The 19,042-nt window shown below is 39.0% G+C and overlaps 1 protein-coding gene across 1 annotated transcript in view; it reads left to right on the forward strand.

Moving 5' to 3' along the window:
• The first annotated feature begins 18,409 nt into the window (after positions 1-18,409).
• LOC140922987 (UDP-galactose translocator-like) overlaps positions 18,410-19,042 on the forward strand; it is a 12,043-nt gene continuing 11,410 nt past the window's right edge. Inside the window, exon 1 of the mRNA XM_073373035.1 lies at positions 18,410-18,461. Coding sequence (XP_073229136.1) covers positions 18,437-18,461 — 25 coding nt within the window. The 5' untranslated portion in view covers positions 18,410-18,436. The remainder of the gene's footprint in view (positions 18,462-19,042) is intronic.

Below are 19,042 nucleotides of genomic sequence, written 5' to 3' on the forward strand. Positions count from 1 at the left end.
GATCGTAGAAACATTTGTCAAACATTAGAGATGAAAACATATGCATATTGCTGTAAAATGTTTTAAACTACGTTAAACCAATTTATTGTAAACTATTTTATAATTATGTTCTCTTGCATGATGATAATGTGTTTGAATTCACGGGCGTTTTGTTGTTTTTTGAGTAGAGAATAGTCTACGTCAGCAGGGGCGGATCTAGGGGGAGGGTGCAGGGGGTGCGCCCCCCCCCCCCCCCCCCCCCCCCCCCGAGATGACCTGCGGTTTTCTAATACAACTGGTATTCTGCAAAAAAAAACTATGTGGTTTATTGGTGTTGAAGTAGAGCAAGAGACGAGTACACCCCCTCCTAAAAAAAAATCCTTGATCCGCCCCTGGTCAGCGGGGCGGAGGGGTCGGCTACACGTAGGTTAAGTAAAGAATAGTATTAAACTATAGTTGATCAAGTGTTCGTCAAAGCCGTAAATACTCAGCCTGGGTGTTTTTCTCTGAAATTCAGCATGTGACGTACGTGCACGTTGTGCTCCTTAATCGTACTAGTTTGTGGTGCTCTTACTGCCGTGCATCTCTCTCTTATTTCTGTTTACTGAATTGAGGTAAATCAATAAATCAGTCACTCCATGGGCCTCTTTTCTTGACATTGCCTGTGACATTTTTTTTTCGAAGTAACATAGTATCAACTTTTCAGTTATGACTAGTTCAATTAGCTGTCACGTTATTCTAGGTAACCATTATCTAGTCGATTCTTTCTCTTATAAATTTCTTGTTCTTATTGTTGACTGAATAGCTGAAACAATCGGAAAAAAAACAGTTCTTTCCTTTACATTCCGAGACAAATAAAATGATTCGCTTCTAGACGTTTCGGTTTCTGAACTAAAACTTCTTAAGTAATAAAAGAAATGTCGATTAGACTTCAGTGGCAACCTTGTTCTGGTCCCAATCTCTCTCTCCTTTTTCTTCTTTTTGGGAACGGGGTTGCGTACGTGAATAGGGACCTTACGATCCGACACGGCCACGCCGATGAAAACGTTGCTAAAAGTAGACTTTGCATTCTTTCCACTTTTTCACGATTATTGTAGGTCGCCCGGTTACCTCACAGAAGGGAAATCAGTTGGTAGCTGAAAAGAGAGCACCGCGTCCGAGTCAGTAAGAGACAGTGATTTTTTTTTCGCCTTGCCGTTCCAGTTGTCAATTAAAGTAAAACTTTGGTCATTTCACGTCGTAGTTGTGCAGGGACGGCAAAGAACTGTGCCAGAAAAAAAATAATTAATTAAATATAAAACAGAACAAAGCAAAACGAACAAAGACAAAACAGATCTGTTTGGGGTATTCCAGTTGCAGTCGCCGTATCATTTTCGTAAGGTCCGTAATAGACCTCTTTAGCTTGTACGTTTTGTTTTCCCATTGCAGGTCATGAACATTTACCGAGATGATTCCCATTGTTATAGATTGTTGTTGTTGCCGTTGACAAAGCTGAAGCACTCATAAATCAGTTAATCATTATTTATTAGCAAGTTTATTTCCTACTTACATACACCTTATATAGTGTGAATAAAGAAAGATTGAAGATTGAAAATTGAAGACCCTCTTTATTTCTTTAGCATTTTCTTCTAATAAAAGGTGTCGCTTTACTGTAACAACAATCCGCTTAATATGGACACTTTCTATGGACCCTTTAGTGTCCGTATTAACGGGTTTTGATTGTATTTGTCAAAAGAAATCAATTTTATTGAGAAAATGACTCTCCTTACAGTGACCCATACAGCCGTGCTTATCGTTAAAGCGTGACCAGCTGTCCACAATACTGAAATGAACAACGTCCGAGATTTGAATGAAATCTTGAATACCGTATAGAACTTTTAAGTCGTTGTGAGGGAGAAGCAAGGAGGGGTCGGGATTTCTCCCAACCCATAAACTTTCTCAAACCCCGTTTCCGGTTGCGTCGCTCACGACTTCGGCGTTCACGAAGTCGACTTGCGCCCGAGGCACGGTCATGGAAATCCTTACCAAAGATTTTTTTGCAATCATGAATGTGCAGTTAAGTTTTTGTTATTAGTTTATTTTGGTCTGTAATAGCGTAGATAACAACACCAAGGGATGGTTTTCAAGTGAATCAATGAAAGGAGAGCAAAAAGTTATATATCTAAGACGCCACAATCACCTCGTAGTTTTTGTCCTTTCCTTTACCTTCGTTCACGTCAAAAGAGAACACGCACATAAAGTAAATCTTCACAAAGCAAGTAAATTCATGTAATATTTCCATCGTTACAACTAAATCTTTGGATTTCTCGCGACAGTGTTCCTTAACGTAACATGTTACCAAAAATACATGCTATCAGAAAGCTAGGCCAACCAGGGAAATTTCCATCTAATACACACTACTTATCATGCTTATACTATAAACATGCATTAAAAAACGTTATGTTTATAATAGTTGCACGAGACTTCTTTTTTGTGGATTAACGCCTCGATTATGTACTGTAAAGGCAGATATATGCTATTGGTAGAGGCTCATGACGACACTTTTAAAACCTGTTACACTTTTGCAGTTGCTTATAACTTTTAAACTTATTAAAGCCTCAATATATATACTTTTACCTTGGATCTACAAAAGGAGGATTATATACTCCTTTAAAAATCTAAACATTAAAAAGATATTTACACAGTATAAATCGATACCTCGATTTGAAAAGAGGATCTCTTAAAAATTGCCATTACACCGCTGATTTTCTTATGACCTTACTATAGGGACATGTTGTTAATTAGTATATTGTGTCAAAGGGCGCCCACACAATCTGTGTGTAACCGATTGTTATATTTTATAGTTAATAATATACATGAAAAAATTTCTCGATTGTGATTGGCTAAAAGGAATGCAGTTTTTAGGTAACACGATGCAAAAAAAAGGTAATTGAGTGCAGAAAAAAGGTAATTTAGTGCAGACAAGAGTAACAAACATGACATTCTGAATGGCTAATAACCAAAGGAACTCACTGAGAGCCAATCAAATGCGCCATCTAAATGGCGCAAAATTGGATTCGCTGCGGACCAGTTTCGAGCAAAAACAGCAATGGTTGGCGTTTGCAGCACATTTGCTTTTGCGACGGAAACAACTGTAGAGGAGCTGAAAAACTGCTCTAAAAACGAAAACACTGCGAAAAGCACTGGTTTTTGGCTCTCTGTTTAGAAGAATTGGTGCGTAGATAAGGAAATTACTGATGAAATAGAAAATTATGAGCCGGCTGAGCTTAACACTTTGGTCGAGCATTTCTACGCCAAAGTAAACAATAAAAAGGTGAAGATTATGAACCAGAAAGCCTTGAGGTAATGATGGCATCGCTCGATAGACAGTTAAAGAACAAAGGCTGCACCCTGTCCATTGTACGTGACCGAGAATTTAGTTCGTCCAAAGAGGTGTTGGAGGACAAAGCGAAACCGCTTCGCTTGAATTGGCTGGCCGTGGCAAGCGTCGTGGCAAGTATCAGAGAGCAAGAAGAAATTCTCTGAAAGAGCGGAAAACTCGAGGTAATAAGTCAGAATCTAATTCAAACACATTGAACAATTCCATGAACTGTTCAGCCCGTTTCTGCAGCTTGCAAACTTTAAAAACATCGAGCAAAATGTTGTTTTGACTGCACGTGTGATGACATTTGCAACATTTAAATAATTTATTTTTGCACGTAGTTTACGCATGTTGACCCCCTATCAAAGAGATTTTAAAGCTAACTCGCAATTTTTTCATGAATATTATTAATAAGTAATCACATGATTTTTCTCGTGCAATTTGAAATAAATAAGCACTCGTAAATTTATCTCAAAGACCCCAAATTGCACTCGCCCTACGGGCTCGTGCAATTTTGTTAGCCTTTGAAAAACTTTACTCGTGCTTATTTATTCCAAATTGCATTCGAAATCATGTGATTACCTGTACAAATGTACTGGATTAACCGTTTGCGTCACCAACAGCGATATGTCGCTAAGGTTTGAAAAAAACAAAAAACGGAGAGCTCAAAATCCTTCAAAATCGCTCGAAAAACCGCTTTTAAGGCAAAAGGACGACAATATACCATAGGCAAGGTAATTAAACGTTTTTTTTTTAACTTTGATTTATATACATACTAAGCGATATATCGCTGTAGGTGAAGCAAATTGTAAATCCAGTACATTTACTGTAAAAATATTACAATCGGTTACAAACACATTGTGTGGGCGCCCCGTGATTGTATTGTGATCATTGTTAAAAAAAAAATTCATGTCAGTTCAGGCTACTCCCACTTTTCCTTTACAATAGCAAAATTGCTTTGCATCCTTTGAAAAAATCCGATATAAACGGAAATAACATAATCCTACTAACTTCTTTTGAATGGATGTTAATCATCATGCGAACATTGATGCCTTGTCTTTTTCATAGAAGCATATCCTTGATCAATAATTTTGTTATTTTCCGTACTAGCCTCTACACTTGAAACCGGTAAAACGGCCTCTCAATTCAAAAAATGGTAACTAAAAAAATCAAAGAGGTTGCAAGCGATCAATTGACTGACAAAACTAGAAAACGAAATTTGATTGTGTTTGGGAGCACATCCATTCAAATTTCATCTTCTTTGCAACCAGTATAGTTTAGAAGCATTGTCACAGGTCGTTTCAGTGACATATGCCCTTCATGGATTGAACTTCCCTTTTCCAGGCATAAAGCGGAGAGTGGCGCGAAATGGGCTCACTTTTCTTTGCGCTGTCCCCGCTACTTGAACGCCTGGAAAAGGCTAGAGTCGAATATTAGCGACAAGACTGAGAACAAAGATTTCAACGTCAAAATCTTAAGAGTCAACTTAGTAGACCAATCAGCCATTGGGAAATATCGCAATTGCATTCCAATGTCTATTTTATCTAGGTTTAAGGGGGGTGGGGGAAGCCAAATTTGAAGAAAAAGGTTTTGTTGTTGTTGTTGTTGTTGTTTAGGAGGATATCACTGAGATCCAGTTAGGGTGATACTTTAAAAACCCCACGGAAAAGGAAATACAATTGTTTAGCAAAATTTTAACCTTAGATGATCTTAATAGATCAGCGCTAATCAGTTAGTCAGGGACCTGGCGCCTTGCGCAACATGAAAGGGAGCTTTAGCAACGACGACGGCGACGGCAACGAGAACGTCAAAAAAAGCAGCATAAACAACAACTTTGCACGTGGGTCACGCTTTTTTGAACATTTCCTTGCCGTCACTGCACGACCACGGCGTGAAATTGCCTAATTTCACCATTTGTGGAGGACGTAAACAAGCGACGGCGAATTTTTCTTTCTCTTTCTAAACTTAGTGCGGTCCTTAAGAACTCAGCTGCAAGGAAATTTGCCTAAATTTGACATTTTCAGCGAATTGGAATAGACACGACAAGTTTGAAAAAAGGCGAATTCATTTCAAAAGTGACGTTTTCGCTGCCGTCGCCGTCGTTGATGCTAAAGCTCCCTAAAATCTGCTACTAACGGCGTGATACTAAGTTAAGTTAAGCCCGGTTTCCATATCGCTGCAAAAAAAAGGGTCGCTTCAAAAAAGTTCAGCGATCGCAGCGATCATATGGAAACCACTCTCCAGCAATTGCAGCGACAATGATCGCTGAGGTAGAAAACTTTCTATCTCAGCGATCGCAGCGATCATATGGAAAACGGGCTTTAGACTCTTAACTGCCCCTCCAATTTCTCAACTTTTACTGGAAGATACACAACAAAAGCGGATGTGTACCCACGAGGGAGGAGCTTTCGAACTCCGCATGGCATATCGTTTCCAGTTCGTGCATTCATTTACAGTTGAACCCCATTAAGCAGGCACCACAGGAAAAACGGCAAGTGGACGCTTCATAGAGGTTGGTTTTTGAATAAACATTCGTCGGAAATTAGCTTAACCTTCAGCAGAAACATAAGCGGAATTACTTATCCAAAATCAGTCGGTTTTATCTTTCATTAAGGAATGTGTTTTCTTTTATAACACTTTTATAGCAAAGCCAACCTACGTGTATCAAGCGCTTGATGGCCGCTAGAGGTGACGACAATAGCAAAACTCTTGTTGGGGTGAAAGTAAAGAGTGGCCGCAGACGCCTAATGGAGATGGCCGCCGCTAAATAGAGGTTTCATTGATTTTAAATGAAATCTTTATTTGTCACAATATTCTTTTCTACAATTATTTCGGGACTTTCATTACTGGATGCTTAATAGAAGGTGGCCGCTTAATGGCGGTTCAACTGTTAATTTGATAGAGGGTTTAGAACAGTCTAAAATAAAGTTCTAAATTAATACTTACGGTAAAAAAAAGTACGGTCAAGTTTACCACATAGGTATTTCCCGAAATCTCTCTCAGCTGAAGATCTCCTCTGGCTCACTATCGACTGAACCAAAAATGTCTTCTAGCTTAATATCTTTCAATGGATTATTAGCTTCATAGGGGTTTCGCTGAGCGTCTTCAATTTGTTTGTCAACGTCTTTGTATATTTCGGTGAGAAGCACTCCTTGCTCAATAAAAAACTCGTTCCTTATATTTTTGGACCCACCACAGTGGAGAAAAACCAGCCACTTCCTACCATGTTGCCGTACTATCCCCGGAGACCCAGATGATCCATGGAAAAACTCGCTAGTCTGATATCTTCCTCTATTCTTGTCCTTGATATTAAGGCACTCTTTCTTTGCTTCTTCTTCTGGTTCTCCCTTTCGTATGTTTTCCACGTAAAGCTTCAGGCTGTCCTGCGGTCTTTTATCTACAGTGCACCTTAGGTCGATCTGTTTTGGTTCTCCATCTGGGTGGCCGATAAGTCTGAGAGGTAGTCCATCCAGCTTGGTCCAGTCACTATTATCAGGATTCATGATGCTGACACCATGCGAAAAAATACACGGCGGGAGGACATCTTCTGATTCTTTCATTTTTAATATGGCGTAGTCTAGTTCCTCGGACCCCATAAGCACGCGATCAATAGATCTTCGCTCTCGATGCGATTCATCCGCTTTCTTGAAGTTGAAATCAACAAAAACGGCATTTTTTGGTACCTGTCGTTTGAAAATATTGTCAATCACATGGTAGCTTGTGATAATGTACACTGTACCTATTCTAAAACATGTACCAAAGAGAAGAGGTTGCTTTGCATTACCCAACGCGAGGATAGCACCAACGGACTCGGCGATTTTTGTGAGTTCCTCCAAATCGCAGACATAGGTCCGGCAGCCTTGCTTTAGAGCAAACTGTTCGAACTTCACATGCTGCTTAATTAGTTCCTTTTCATTTTTAAAGGTTAATTCTTTGTGTTTGGTGTCAATCGTACAGCGTGTTATCTCAATTGATGGGCCAGATTTCTCCCCCGTCTTAACAAATGTTCCTGTCAAGGGGGTACTCGAATCCACCGGTGTCAGACTACTGGGAGTTGAAGAAGATGTAACTGAAGTAGACTCTTGCTTTATCTTGCTTTGTGTTATACTGGCAGTTGTTGCAGAAGGATCTGGTTGGGGTCGTGGTGGAACGTCTTCGGGCAATGCAGTATCTTCTTCTTCTAAAGGAAAAATCTCAATGCACTTTCCTTGAATGTCAGAAGCTTGAAAAGACAGACTGATTTGTCCCTGATCACAATTTAATGCTTTACAATAACGTAGCTTTTCCTCCTTGAATCTTTTATCCCTTACTAAGGCTTCAAAAATGGTCTCATCATTGAAGAAGTCAACCTTCATCTTGGTTTTAATGATCTTTGAGAATTCGCTGACGTCAGAAGCAATCTCTCCCTCGGAAAATGATACAAGGAAATAGCCCAACGTCCAGTCCATACTAAAGTCTTTCACAGCATACAGGCGACATAAGTCACTTGGATGAAACTTAAGATCATTTTCGAAGGAACATTTGTAGGTTTCCTCGTTGGACAATACTCCAACCGGCAGACCAACATTGAGACATTCATTATTTGCATTATAAAACAACATATTTTCAAATGGAGGTTTCAGACGTTTATTACCGGACTCATTGAATATCCTCTCTACGAGGTTGCGAACGGTTTCTTGACCTAGGGACTCACAAGACTGGGTCTCCATGCTACTGTAGCCAGGGAAAGATACCTTGTACAACTTTTTCTTTAAAACACTCCTAGAGAAAAGAAAAGAAAAAAAAACAAGCTCACACCAGGAAAAAAATTTTTTTGTTCAACAGACAGTAATAACATCCATCCTTGTCTTAAACGCTACAATAAGCAGCACTCCACAACGGCAAAGGTTACCAAAGTGTACCCAAACTTGGCAAAAATGATTGTGTAACCTCATATTAACAGGCTGTTGTCAATCAATCATGATTGATTTTGGTTGAAACGTAAATTTAGGAAGTTAAGTCTTGGACCTACAGATCCTTTTCTCCGGATTTTATTAACCATTTTAAGCTCATAAATTATGTATGCTATTTAATTTGCTTAGCAGAAGTCCAAGCCTTCAGGAAGAGTTACCACAAGTCAACAAATAATTTTGGGAGAACGCGCAAGCGAGCGAGCGAGCGACGACGCCGCGAGGGGTGGAGGAAAAGGATAGTTTGCCACGATCTCTATATCAATTTTCATTTCTGCTTCGCCCGGCCAGACGAAACGAAATACCATTGGCTGAAAAATGACGCACCGTCAATTAAATTTGATTGATGACATTCCTTGTCGCATAAGTTAGAAACATGATGCTTATGGAAATCAGGAAGATCACTCCATTTTCCGAAGAAGAATACTGGGCGAGGAAGAAGACCGCTCTCTCCTTCTTTGAAAGATGAGTGAGGACTGTGTTGGTTTTGTTGACGGTTTAGCTTAAATCTCAAGCCCGCGGAATAAAAAACTGATCAGCACGGGGTTTACAGGAAAACATATAACCATACTAACACATTCGGATCAAGATCGGTGCAAGCTCTCCTTTCTCTCCCCCGCTCCCCGCTGTCGCGTCTCCTCTCGCGTGTGTACTTTTCACGATATCCTCCAAATGGAGAGTTTGCTCGCAGGCTAATTTCCAGCCCTGTGCAAACATAAACGAAAAATAAAATAAACTCCATAACCCGGGTTTAGCTGCCACGAAAAGCTATCCGGTAAAGTCCAGGAATGTTACTGAATTGTAAAGAGTGTCATAAAAGTGTTGATGAATAGTGTTTCAATTTGCACTTTAATGTTTGTCTGTTGTCCCTGTTGAATTTCAAGATGGTGTTAATGACTAGGATGTTGGCGTTAATGAAAGTATATTTTTCACTTTTGTATGCCGAATGACGCATATGAATGCTCAAAAGTGTTATTGAATGTTGATTAAAATGCAAGAATCGTAATTGAATCCGATTTATGCGCAAATGTTCGTTTTTTCGCGCTAATGAATGTATCTCCGCCCTATTGGTCGCCGTTTCACGCAAATGAATATGTATATTCTTTTAAAGAACAGCAAAAGGTGTAATAGGGACCTTAAGCAACGACGACGACGACAACAACAACAAAGTAAAAAACATTTGGTTTTATGAGCAAAACTACTGCTCTGCACGTGCATCACGCTTTTCAGTACATTTCTTTGACGTCCAGTGCATGACTACGACGTGAAACCTCCCAATGCGACGTTTTAAGGAGGACGTGGACATACTACGACAAAGTTTCCCTTCTCTATTTGAACATAGATAAAGCCCTTAAGAATTCAACTCCAGGACTCCAGGCTGCCCGTGCGGGTGATGCTCGATATACCAAGTCAATATATCAGGGGCACCCAACGACTGTTTTCTAAAAAATATCTGTTCGCAGAAGCAAATTATGCCTAGAATTTTCTTTTGCTAGAGGACAGCTAAAATTTTCTAGCTGAACGTTCCATTCATGTAGAATTTTCGAAGCTTATCTAATAAATTCCCCACGATTTTCTGAAGTTTAATTTTTCATATTTTACTGACCCAGGTGACAGTATTTTTCTAAGATTTTTGAAAAAAAATGCGATGGAGAGAGGAATCAGAAAAAGTCTCACTTTTGTAAAACGTTAAATTGCACCTAAAATTTTCGGGAGAATAATACTGAAGCCCTTGTAATTTCGAAAAGACTTAAGTTCTCCTGAGGATGACCGAACAGATAAAAATTTTGTAGCGCTGCTTAGAATGCATTTCTAGAGATCTAAAGGTACTCTGGATAGCCTACAAAGTGTTTTCAACTTCTTTTGGAGGAAACCGTCGTTGGGTGCCCCCGGTGATATATGCACTATTGTCTCGTTCTATTGAGTGAAGTTTATTGTGATACTGTGTAAAAACACTTCCAAAACGACCCTTAAAAATCAAAGGGCACAGAGCCTTTCGAACTTAAAGGCACGAAACTTGCATAGAATCAGGCCAAAGCTGTTGTTTAAGGCCACGAATCTGAGATGCTGCTCGGCTATTAGGAAAATTGCAAGAAACGTGACGCCCATATAAAAGTTATTTCCAGTGGAATCCAATCTTACAACCACATCGTTTATACCACCTCCTCGTCATTACAACCATATTCTTTCGACCCAAAAGTAAAAATCATTGAGACATCTTATTATTTTGAAGAACCTGTTAATACGACCACCGTGTTATTGAGACCAGTATTTTATGGCCCAGTGGTCGCGTATTTACAGGGTGCCACTGTACATGAATACTGACAAAACATGAAATGCCAATTAATCAATTTATTTACTGCTGCTGCTAATTTTCCTATTTCTGCTACTTTTCCATCTTTAATACATGTATATTTGAAAAATTAAGGCTCTGCAAGAAAACTTGTTTTAAGGAAACCATGAATAATTGGAAAATAATGGAACAGACTTTTTGCTTTACCTTGAACTCTTCTGCTTTTCTTCTTCATCTGGGGAATCATTCCTTGAGTGTGCATTGCTCTCATCTGGATACCCGGAATCCATCCCTTCCTTTTAAACAAAACGCCATTTTTTACTTACAATGTACAGAAAATAAAAGAGTACGAATTGATATAAAAGCCTGTCGGTTTCTGAGGACCTGAGGTCTACGACATTCTTTAACAAGTTTAAACTCAAAGGGCATCAAATTTCATTTCAGCAAAAGAATAATTATACACAATTGGTCTTGCGACAAAATCCCGAAATCACACTGAAACATTGACAAAGCGACCTCGTTTTCCTCTCTAGTAGTAAACATAGCTTCGAGCGCACAAAAAGTCAGCTACAGTAAACCACTTCACAATAAATCACGCTGTTTAAACACCATGAAGTCTTTTCTTGCCTGCAAAGTCATCAGCCGTTTAGCAGTTTAGTTTTAGATATTGGTCACCTTGAGCGGAAAAGTTTCCTGAAGAGCATCATGTAAAGCTCTGAGATGGAACAAAGTTATTACGATTCGCAGAGTCTGCATCTTCTAATATCGTATTATATTCTCGTTTCATTTGGCTAAACGGATCAATCACCCTGATCCGGGCTGAGACAGAAAGGTACGATATTGTTCGCTTTTCTAAGGTGACCACTAAGTCTTTGGCCTCGGGAACAGGCTCTTAGGAATCAAATGAATTAGCTGAGAGCAAAATTGCAGGTGAACTTTGACCCGGGCCAAGAGTTTTTTTCTGGTGTGAAAACAAGGCTAAGGTGAACCGCCGACCGTGTGACTCTACATCCGGGAACTTGAATAAGACGCGTGTAAGAGAAACAGAGGTGTTTATCTGGCAATAGGCTGAGTTTTTCCGAGTTATTCGATGATATTTCGCTTATGTTGAACGTGAGAAGATTATGCGTGGTTGTTGATAGTCTTATCAGTGCCGCGAAAGTGTGTGATTGTGTGATTTCCGCATGGTGTTGACAGGTATGTGATCGCGTGGGTAAACTGCGGTTTGGCCAAAATATTCTGTGCCATCCATTAATATCGTTTCGTCAGTGTTTAGCTTTATAGCTGATTGTACCTTGGAAAAGCGACTCTCGACTCAGGAAAATTGGATCTAGGTCTAGTTTCAGCGAGCTCTAATGGCATTGAACCATAGGCCGATTTTTGCAGATAAGCAAGTGATGATTTGTGTACTACGTTTCATTCAGTTTGTTGTCTATTCCATGGGGAAACCTGTTGTTTGTCGAACCGCGAAAAATGTAGTGTTTTGCAAACTATTTAAGTTGTTATGCAAGCCTTAACCAGGCACTCTTTCGCTGCAGTTCACTCAACTTAATTAAAAATTTCTAGACTGAAATGACACCAGTTTGAAACTTCGCGAAGTCAGTTTACTGAATGAATGTTCTAAAATTGGCGTCATTTTAAATTTGGAGTCGTTGGAATGCTTCTAAGGACCATTAACTTACTGCCCGGCGTCAGATCAAGGCTTTTAATCGGCCTTTGAATGAGTTTTATTGTTTTAAATTGCCAAGTACTAGAATGAGTTGATATTAGGGAGTTTAAGATACGGCAACTACGGACTACGACTACGGATAAACATGCTACTGCGCATGATCAAAACCACGTGACTGTTCGTTTTTCCCGCGTAGTCCTGCGGCTACGGTGAGTTGTTGAGCTGTTTCGTGTAGTCGCGACTACGGAGAACATTTTTGCTCGTATTTTGCCGTCTCGGTACTTCAAGAATCTCGTCTTTTCGTAAAAATGTTTTTAATTCACCTGCTTTAAGTGAGAGGGAAGCAAAATGTGTAAGTTGTTTCTAATTTCTGCTCAGATTTACGCTTTTAATCCACCGTTGTGACCTCATTTTTATCTAGCTAAGCCCATATTTGACGAGGTTAATTAGCTGTTTATACGCAGAATTCTGATTGACGGCCGAGGAGAAGAGAAATCATGCAGGTAATTTACTTTCTCTTAGCACTTGAAAAGATTCAATGTTTGTTCGAACTGATTATTGTCTTTCTACTTGTGTAACCTTTGTTTATGCGAGTTTTTGTATCGCATTTGCTGAATGAAAATGATGTAAACATCTTCGAGACAATCGAAACTCGGCATTTCAATACTTCAAACTACATCAAATCAGTAGTCGGAGAAATCCACGTTCTAAATCTAATAAATGAGCTATTACTATTTCTGTCTATTTCTTTAATATTTGACATAAGTATTCATGGACGAAAAAAATTAAACCTGTGTAACCAAAACTTTGTTCACCAATTTCACCCGAAGTAATTACGTGTAATTACTTCCTTCAAGTATGGAAGAATTTGTTCATTGTTCTAAAGATAAGATCACATGCAAAAGTAACTTGCATTTTTGTAGGCCTACTCTGGGACCTTAAGTCGCCGTAATTTTAGGCGACTTAAGGCGATTTAAGGCGACTTTAGGAAAATTTGGTCAAAATGTTGCACGACTTAAGGCGATTTAAGGCGACTTTAGGCGACTTAAGGAGAAAAAGGTGACATTTAGGTGAGTTACATGTTAGTGTCAATATGTTGCAGTTAATTTTTAATTTCAGTTAATTTTTGGTTTCCCTTTGTTTTAAATTCATTAGCATACATAACCATACCCAGAAACGATGGAAAAATAAAAATTAACTGAAATAAAAATGAACTACAACATATACAAAATCAAAATCTGATAACACTACCTCTCTAGGGACACAATGTTGTAGCATAAGTTAATTCAGTCTTGAAGACATCTACATTAGTCTTCCAAATTTTCAACAATCTCAGCTACCTAATATTTTGAACATTAAATATCAAGGTAGCTTGTGTTGCAGGTGTATTCTAACTGTGGTTAGTAACATTCGTGAAGCAGCTCTAATATCCTTGTTCTGGGCCCTGATGTACTAAATGAATTACCAGCATTTTGAGTTCCCCTTCAACATGATTGGCAAATGGACAATGGCATTTTTAACAGTCCAGTCCTGGCATGTTCTCTAATCCTGATACACACACAGGGGGCCCGGAACTAGGATTTTGCCACTGTTTTGCAGATGGACTTAACCCAGAGTTTAGTTCCATCTGTGGCACAGGCTAATAACAAGGGTGTTGGTTTAGGGTTACATTAGCAGAGACAAAATCTGAGTTAGAAGCAACCAAAAGGGTAAATTTTCTCTTGGTCTTTAAATGCATTATTTCATAATATAAGGGACAAAAAATCAATGGTTCCTGCATTTCTTTTTCCAAAAAATAAAACCATAAAAGTAGAGTATTTCAATACATCTCTGTAACATACTGTGACCTGGTTTGTAGCAAAAACTTTATATTGAAGTGTCTTTTTTTCATAATTTGACAACAAACATTTAAGTAATTAATTTAAAACATCTAAAATCACTTATCGATATCGCACATTATGGAAATGACGATCCCCATTGTATGTCTTGGCAGTTGCTCTGCCAATGTTTGTCCCCACACGCTTGGCTAAGAGGATGTTTTTCCAATTGAATTCAAAACAAAAAGTTTGTAGTTCTCGCCGTATATATATTGCTCCTTTCCTGTCTCAGTCAAACAAAACACTTCCAAATACTTGCTTCGCTAGTGAACCGTACTCTCTTATCCATGGTCTCTCTGGAAACTTTCCAGTCGGGTTGATTTCATGAGTGCATTTATGCACCAGCAGAAACGTAAACAACTAAGCTTAGCTTCAACCAACCTCTCTCGGTCTGTTCCACGCGGCAGCGTTTACGCTCTCAGCACAAAAGGAAGCATTATGCGTCATGTTTAAACCGATGGCAGTACCAAGTGTAAACGTTTCCATTATTATGTCAGAAATTTCCATTAAAAGGAGATCTTTCTACGAAAACGCGAGGTACAACATTCTATCCGCCATTTTGCTTCTCCCAGAATTCCACTGCAGTCGCAAGCTAATTTCCATGGTTTCTCGGTCCCGCCCTCTCCCCGCCTCCAGACCAGTTAGTCACGTGATCAAAACACACTACTTTCTGGGCGGCCATAACGTAGAGGAAAGAACAGTATTATTTCGCTTTTCTACGTTCTTCATCAATAATGATCGATTAAATCAAATCGTTTGGCAGGGAGCAATCACGACAACATAAACAAAGAGCAGTATTACGCACCTTCGATGTACAAAGCTTGAATTTCTGTCTGGAAGGGAAGACCTAAAGAGACGACTGTACAAGCTAAGCTAAGTGTTCAAGTTTATAAGAGTGATTGTGTTTCTGTCAATGATAGATGGATATAATTCGACGGTAAATACAGATCAGAGGTTGTGTGCCGGAGAAAAAACTTATCATTAGTTGCTCTTAAAATCTGGGTCGGTAATTTACATGGACACTTTTTCGATTGACCTTTAGACTTGTATTAACTACCAGAAAATTTAGATTAATGTTGTGGCGGCAATAATTGTTTTTTTCTCTCCCTTCAACCTACCTGTATTGATCTTAGTTACTTGAAATGTCTTTCAATGTTGGACTCTCACAAAGCAGTAGAAAAGAGTTTTAACTATATTTTGTTCAGGGTGCAAAGAAAGTCGGCTTTACAGCTTGCCTAGCATACACTAGCCTGCAAGCCATTTTGACTAACCCCAATTTTTTTTATGAATGGGACTGATTACAGTTCTTCTGTAATCTGAATTCCCTAAAAAACTTTACTTGCCAGCCAGGCAAGTTAAAAACGCAGTTCACTAGCCCAATCATAAAATCCAGTACCCCAGGGCTATTGCCTGGACACTACTCTGTCTACTCTCTTTGCACACTGTTTAATGTAGTTTAGCTAGAACTTGAACCTTTGAATGCCTTTTTAAACAATATTTTTAATGAGAAATATGAGACAAACCCCCCGGATGAAATTAATAAAATATCTGTACAAGTGATTGGATAAAGTTGTGTACTATATGTTGTCGTTTTTGCATAAACAATACAGGAATGATTATTCTTGTATTGCTTACGACTAATTATTACGTGTAGTAAATTGTGTAAAGTAATTAAATGTATAAATTAGAGGGCTGGAGAAGAAATTAATGGGTCTTAAGTCACCGTGGGTGTTTTTGTGGGGGGTGGGGTGGGTCTGTGGCTAATATTATTGAACATGGGTTATTATACACTTTATGAGAAATCATGCATTCTGGAAATAGAAAACTAAAAAAGTAATAACTACAAGACAATTTGAACCTCGTTAAGATTTGAATGATTTAGTGACTTAAGGAAACTAAAGGCGACTTTAGGTGACTTAAGGCGATTTTAGGCGACTTAAGGCGATTTTAGGCGACTTAAGGCGACTTTGGGCGACTTTAGGCGACTTTAGGTCCCAGAGTAGGCCTTTTTGTGAACTGTGATGAAAACAAGAAAATCTTTGCGTGTTGTTTCCCACTCCGCCTCTTCTCTCGTAGTCTACTGTCTGTAGTGCAATCTTAACGTTCTGTATTTGCACGACTCAACCCAGTGCTACAAACGAAGGACAACGCTCGTTCAGCCGTAGTTCGTAGTCCGTAGTCTCCGTATCTTAAACTCCCTATTTTTGCTAACCCGGTTTTCAAAAATCCAGGTATGATATATATTTGTTATTCATTCAAAATATTTCCCCAATTCTGATTGGCTAAAAGCACAGTCATAATTCACCATAACCGGTTACTGATGACCAAATTTGGAAGAATTTTGTGTTTAACGAGGAAATGACGTCAAAAATGCAGCCTTCTACCAGGGCGCCCTGCCTCTACAGGTTAATGCACCGTTAACGTAGAAGACTTGGGGACGAGATTGAGTTGTTTTCGTTGTAAAAACTAAAATGGCGGACACTTCACTCGTTTCAAGAAGAACTACAGCTGGAACTGGGCGAAATAATGGCTAAAAACATAGCAAAACAGCAACAAGACAACTCGGAGGGGGACATCTGCTATTTGGAGAATATTTGCGGAGCTGGACAAACCTAAACGTAAACTATCAAAGATAAACTTAACATCGATGCAGGTAAGCTTGTTTTAGCTATTTTTTTAAACTAGGAGTTATTTTGAATGAATAATAAAACGATTATTGAATTCGGCTTTCGTATCATATGAAGAATTATGGAGATATCGGGGGGTGTTATCCGCCTCGGCCGATAACACCCTCCTCGATCTCCGTAATTCTTCATAAGATACTCAGCCTCATTCATTAATTGTTAAATATTTTTTTCTTTCCAGGGCCCTCATTGATAGCAGCATTTCATACTGAAGAGATAACCCTGGCTAAATAACATTTCTTATTTACAATTATTATTTTGCCCATGTAAATGGTAAAAACCCACCTCTAGAGGTGGATAGCTTTGACTGGAAAAATTCTATTTGAGCCAGGAAGTGTCATTTACATTTGGACTGAAATTTCCGGAAATTTTGGCATAATGATAGCACCCTTTGTTTACACACCGTCACTATAACATTAATTTATTTACACATTCAAGCTTCCTTTTATTTTGAATTGTACGTTAGATAAACAGTCATGAATTGCTGTTTAAGTTCAACTAGTGAACTGACAACTCATGCTATTTTTATGATGCAAAATGCTGTTCGAACATTTTCAAAGTTTCCGGCACAAAGTATTACCCCGAGCCTTTCGAACAAAATATGCAGATTTCTGTCACTTATATTACTACATATCTTGAATTTGCATAGCTGAGGCGTCTCTAGCAGGACTTAAAAGTTCACTAGAGTTTATTACTTTATGCAGTGGAAAGTTTTTTCCGACATGAGAGAAGTACGAAGATTATTCAAAACTTGAACAAAGGTGGTAGATTCTCGCAGCAATCAAGTGTCGAGAGCAGAGAGCGAATTCCTCTAAACTAAACAAAGCCCATTCCGGTTTGATGCGTCTTGCAGGAATCGACTGTTGAGACATAACAATCGAGAATACAGTCTCGATTCTCGATTCGATTCTCGCGAGGATCGTGATTGAGTGTCAACTTTCTTTGAACGGTACTGCAGTACAAATGACTTGCCGTTTCAGACTAGGCCGCCGAATGCCAAACTAAAGGGTCAGCAACTACAGGGTGCTCGACGGCCGATCGGCGTTCGACAGTTGCAGAACAGTGATCAAATTCATAGCAACGAAAAAAACAAGGTACATGTATTAACTGCTTACTTTGAGTTCGTAACCGTTCGGTTATCACGATAACAGAGAAAATCTAGATAAAGCTAAGTGTTTTCCGATGGGCTTTGGCTTACCTACACTTACGACAGCTACCATGCTGCTACGTAGTTAAAAAATTGTGTAAATGACAAGCATAAATTTGTGTGCCTTCATTCATAACATCCGTAAGCTAAAAGATTTCCTTGTATATATAGAACATACAGTACTGCATCTGTGTTTACCTGTTTCTGTGACATTTGTATCTTTGTTAAAAATCAGCTGATAGAGGACCAAAATCACGCAAACGCCAGCATGAAAATCTGAGAACTTCACCAAAAGTGGCGCCAAGGCGGAATAGGAGTGCCTCCTACTCAGGAGGGTGCAGGATGCGGAAACTGCCGATGAAGAGAGGGAACTCTGGGTAAAATTTTAACGGAGTTTGGCTGGGCTGGGTTGCCTGTGATTTGAACAGCGATAATCCTCGCAGGCTCATCCGGCACCGCGCTCAATCTGAAATAAACATGGCCGCGAAACCGACGAAGGAAGGTGAGTCATCAATAAGTGTGTTTATTACTTCTGTTTGATACTGTTTGTAATTAATTTTGTTTCACCTATCGTCCCTCCGTCTCGTGCTGTTTTCACGGTCAAAAACCAACAGCTCTAGTACAGTATGATCCGTCATGCAAACACATTCTCGCGACTTAAATCACTGAAGCATTAATCTTAAAATTGATTCCAAACAGCTCATTATTATTGATTCAATAACCTTACTTTTGTCAGAAAAAAGTGTTTAAAACATTTAGTTTTGATTTTTTTGTCAAGACGAGGCGCAAAATCTTCGTCAGACTTTTCAATTTTAGAAAGTGCTAAAATTTTAATTCAAGGTTAAGATTGTGTTTAAACACTGGTTTAAACGTGGCAGTAAATGTTTATTTATGCATCGTGGTTATCAGGAGCAAACATACGGGCAATATAAGAACGTTTGCGAGTGAAATTTATTTTAGGCTAAGTTACTGTAGCTGTAAGCTTAAATGTAACGTTCGTTAAATATAAATTCTTTGTGTCCACGGGGAAGATCATTAATTATCTATTATTTGTGGTGGGTTTACAGCAGTCTTGGGGTACAG

This window comes from Porites lutea, chromosome 13 (genome assembly GCF_958299795.1).
Source record: "Porites lutea chromosome 13, jaPorLute2.1, whole genome shotgun sequence".
Classification (NCBI taxonomy): Eukaryota; Metazoa; Cnidaria; class Anthozoa; order Scleractinia; family Poritidae; genus Porites; species Porites lutea.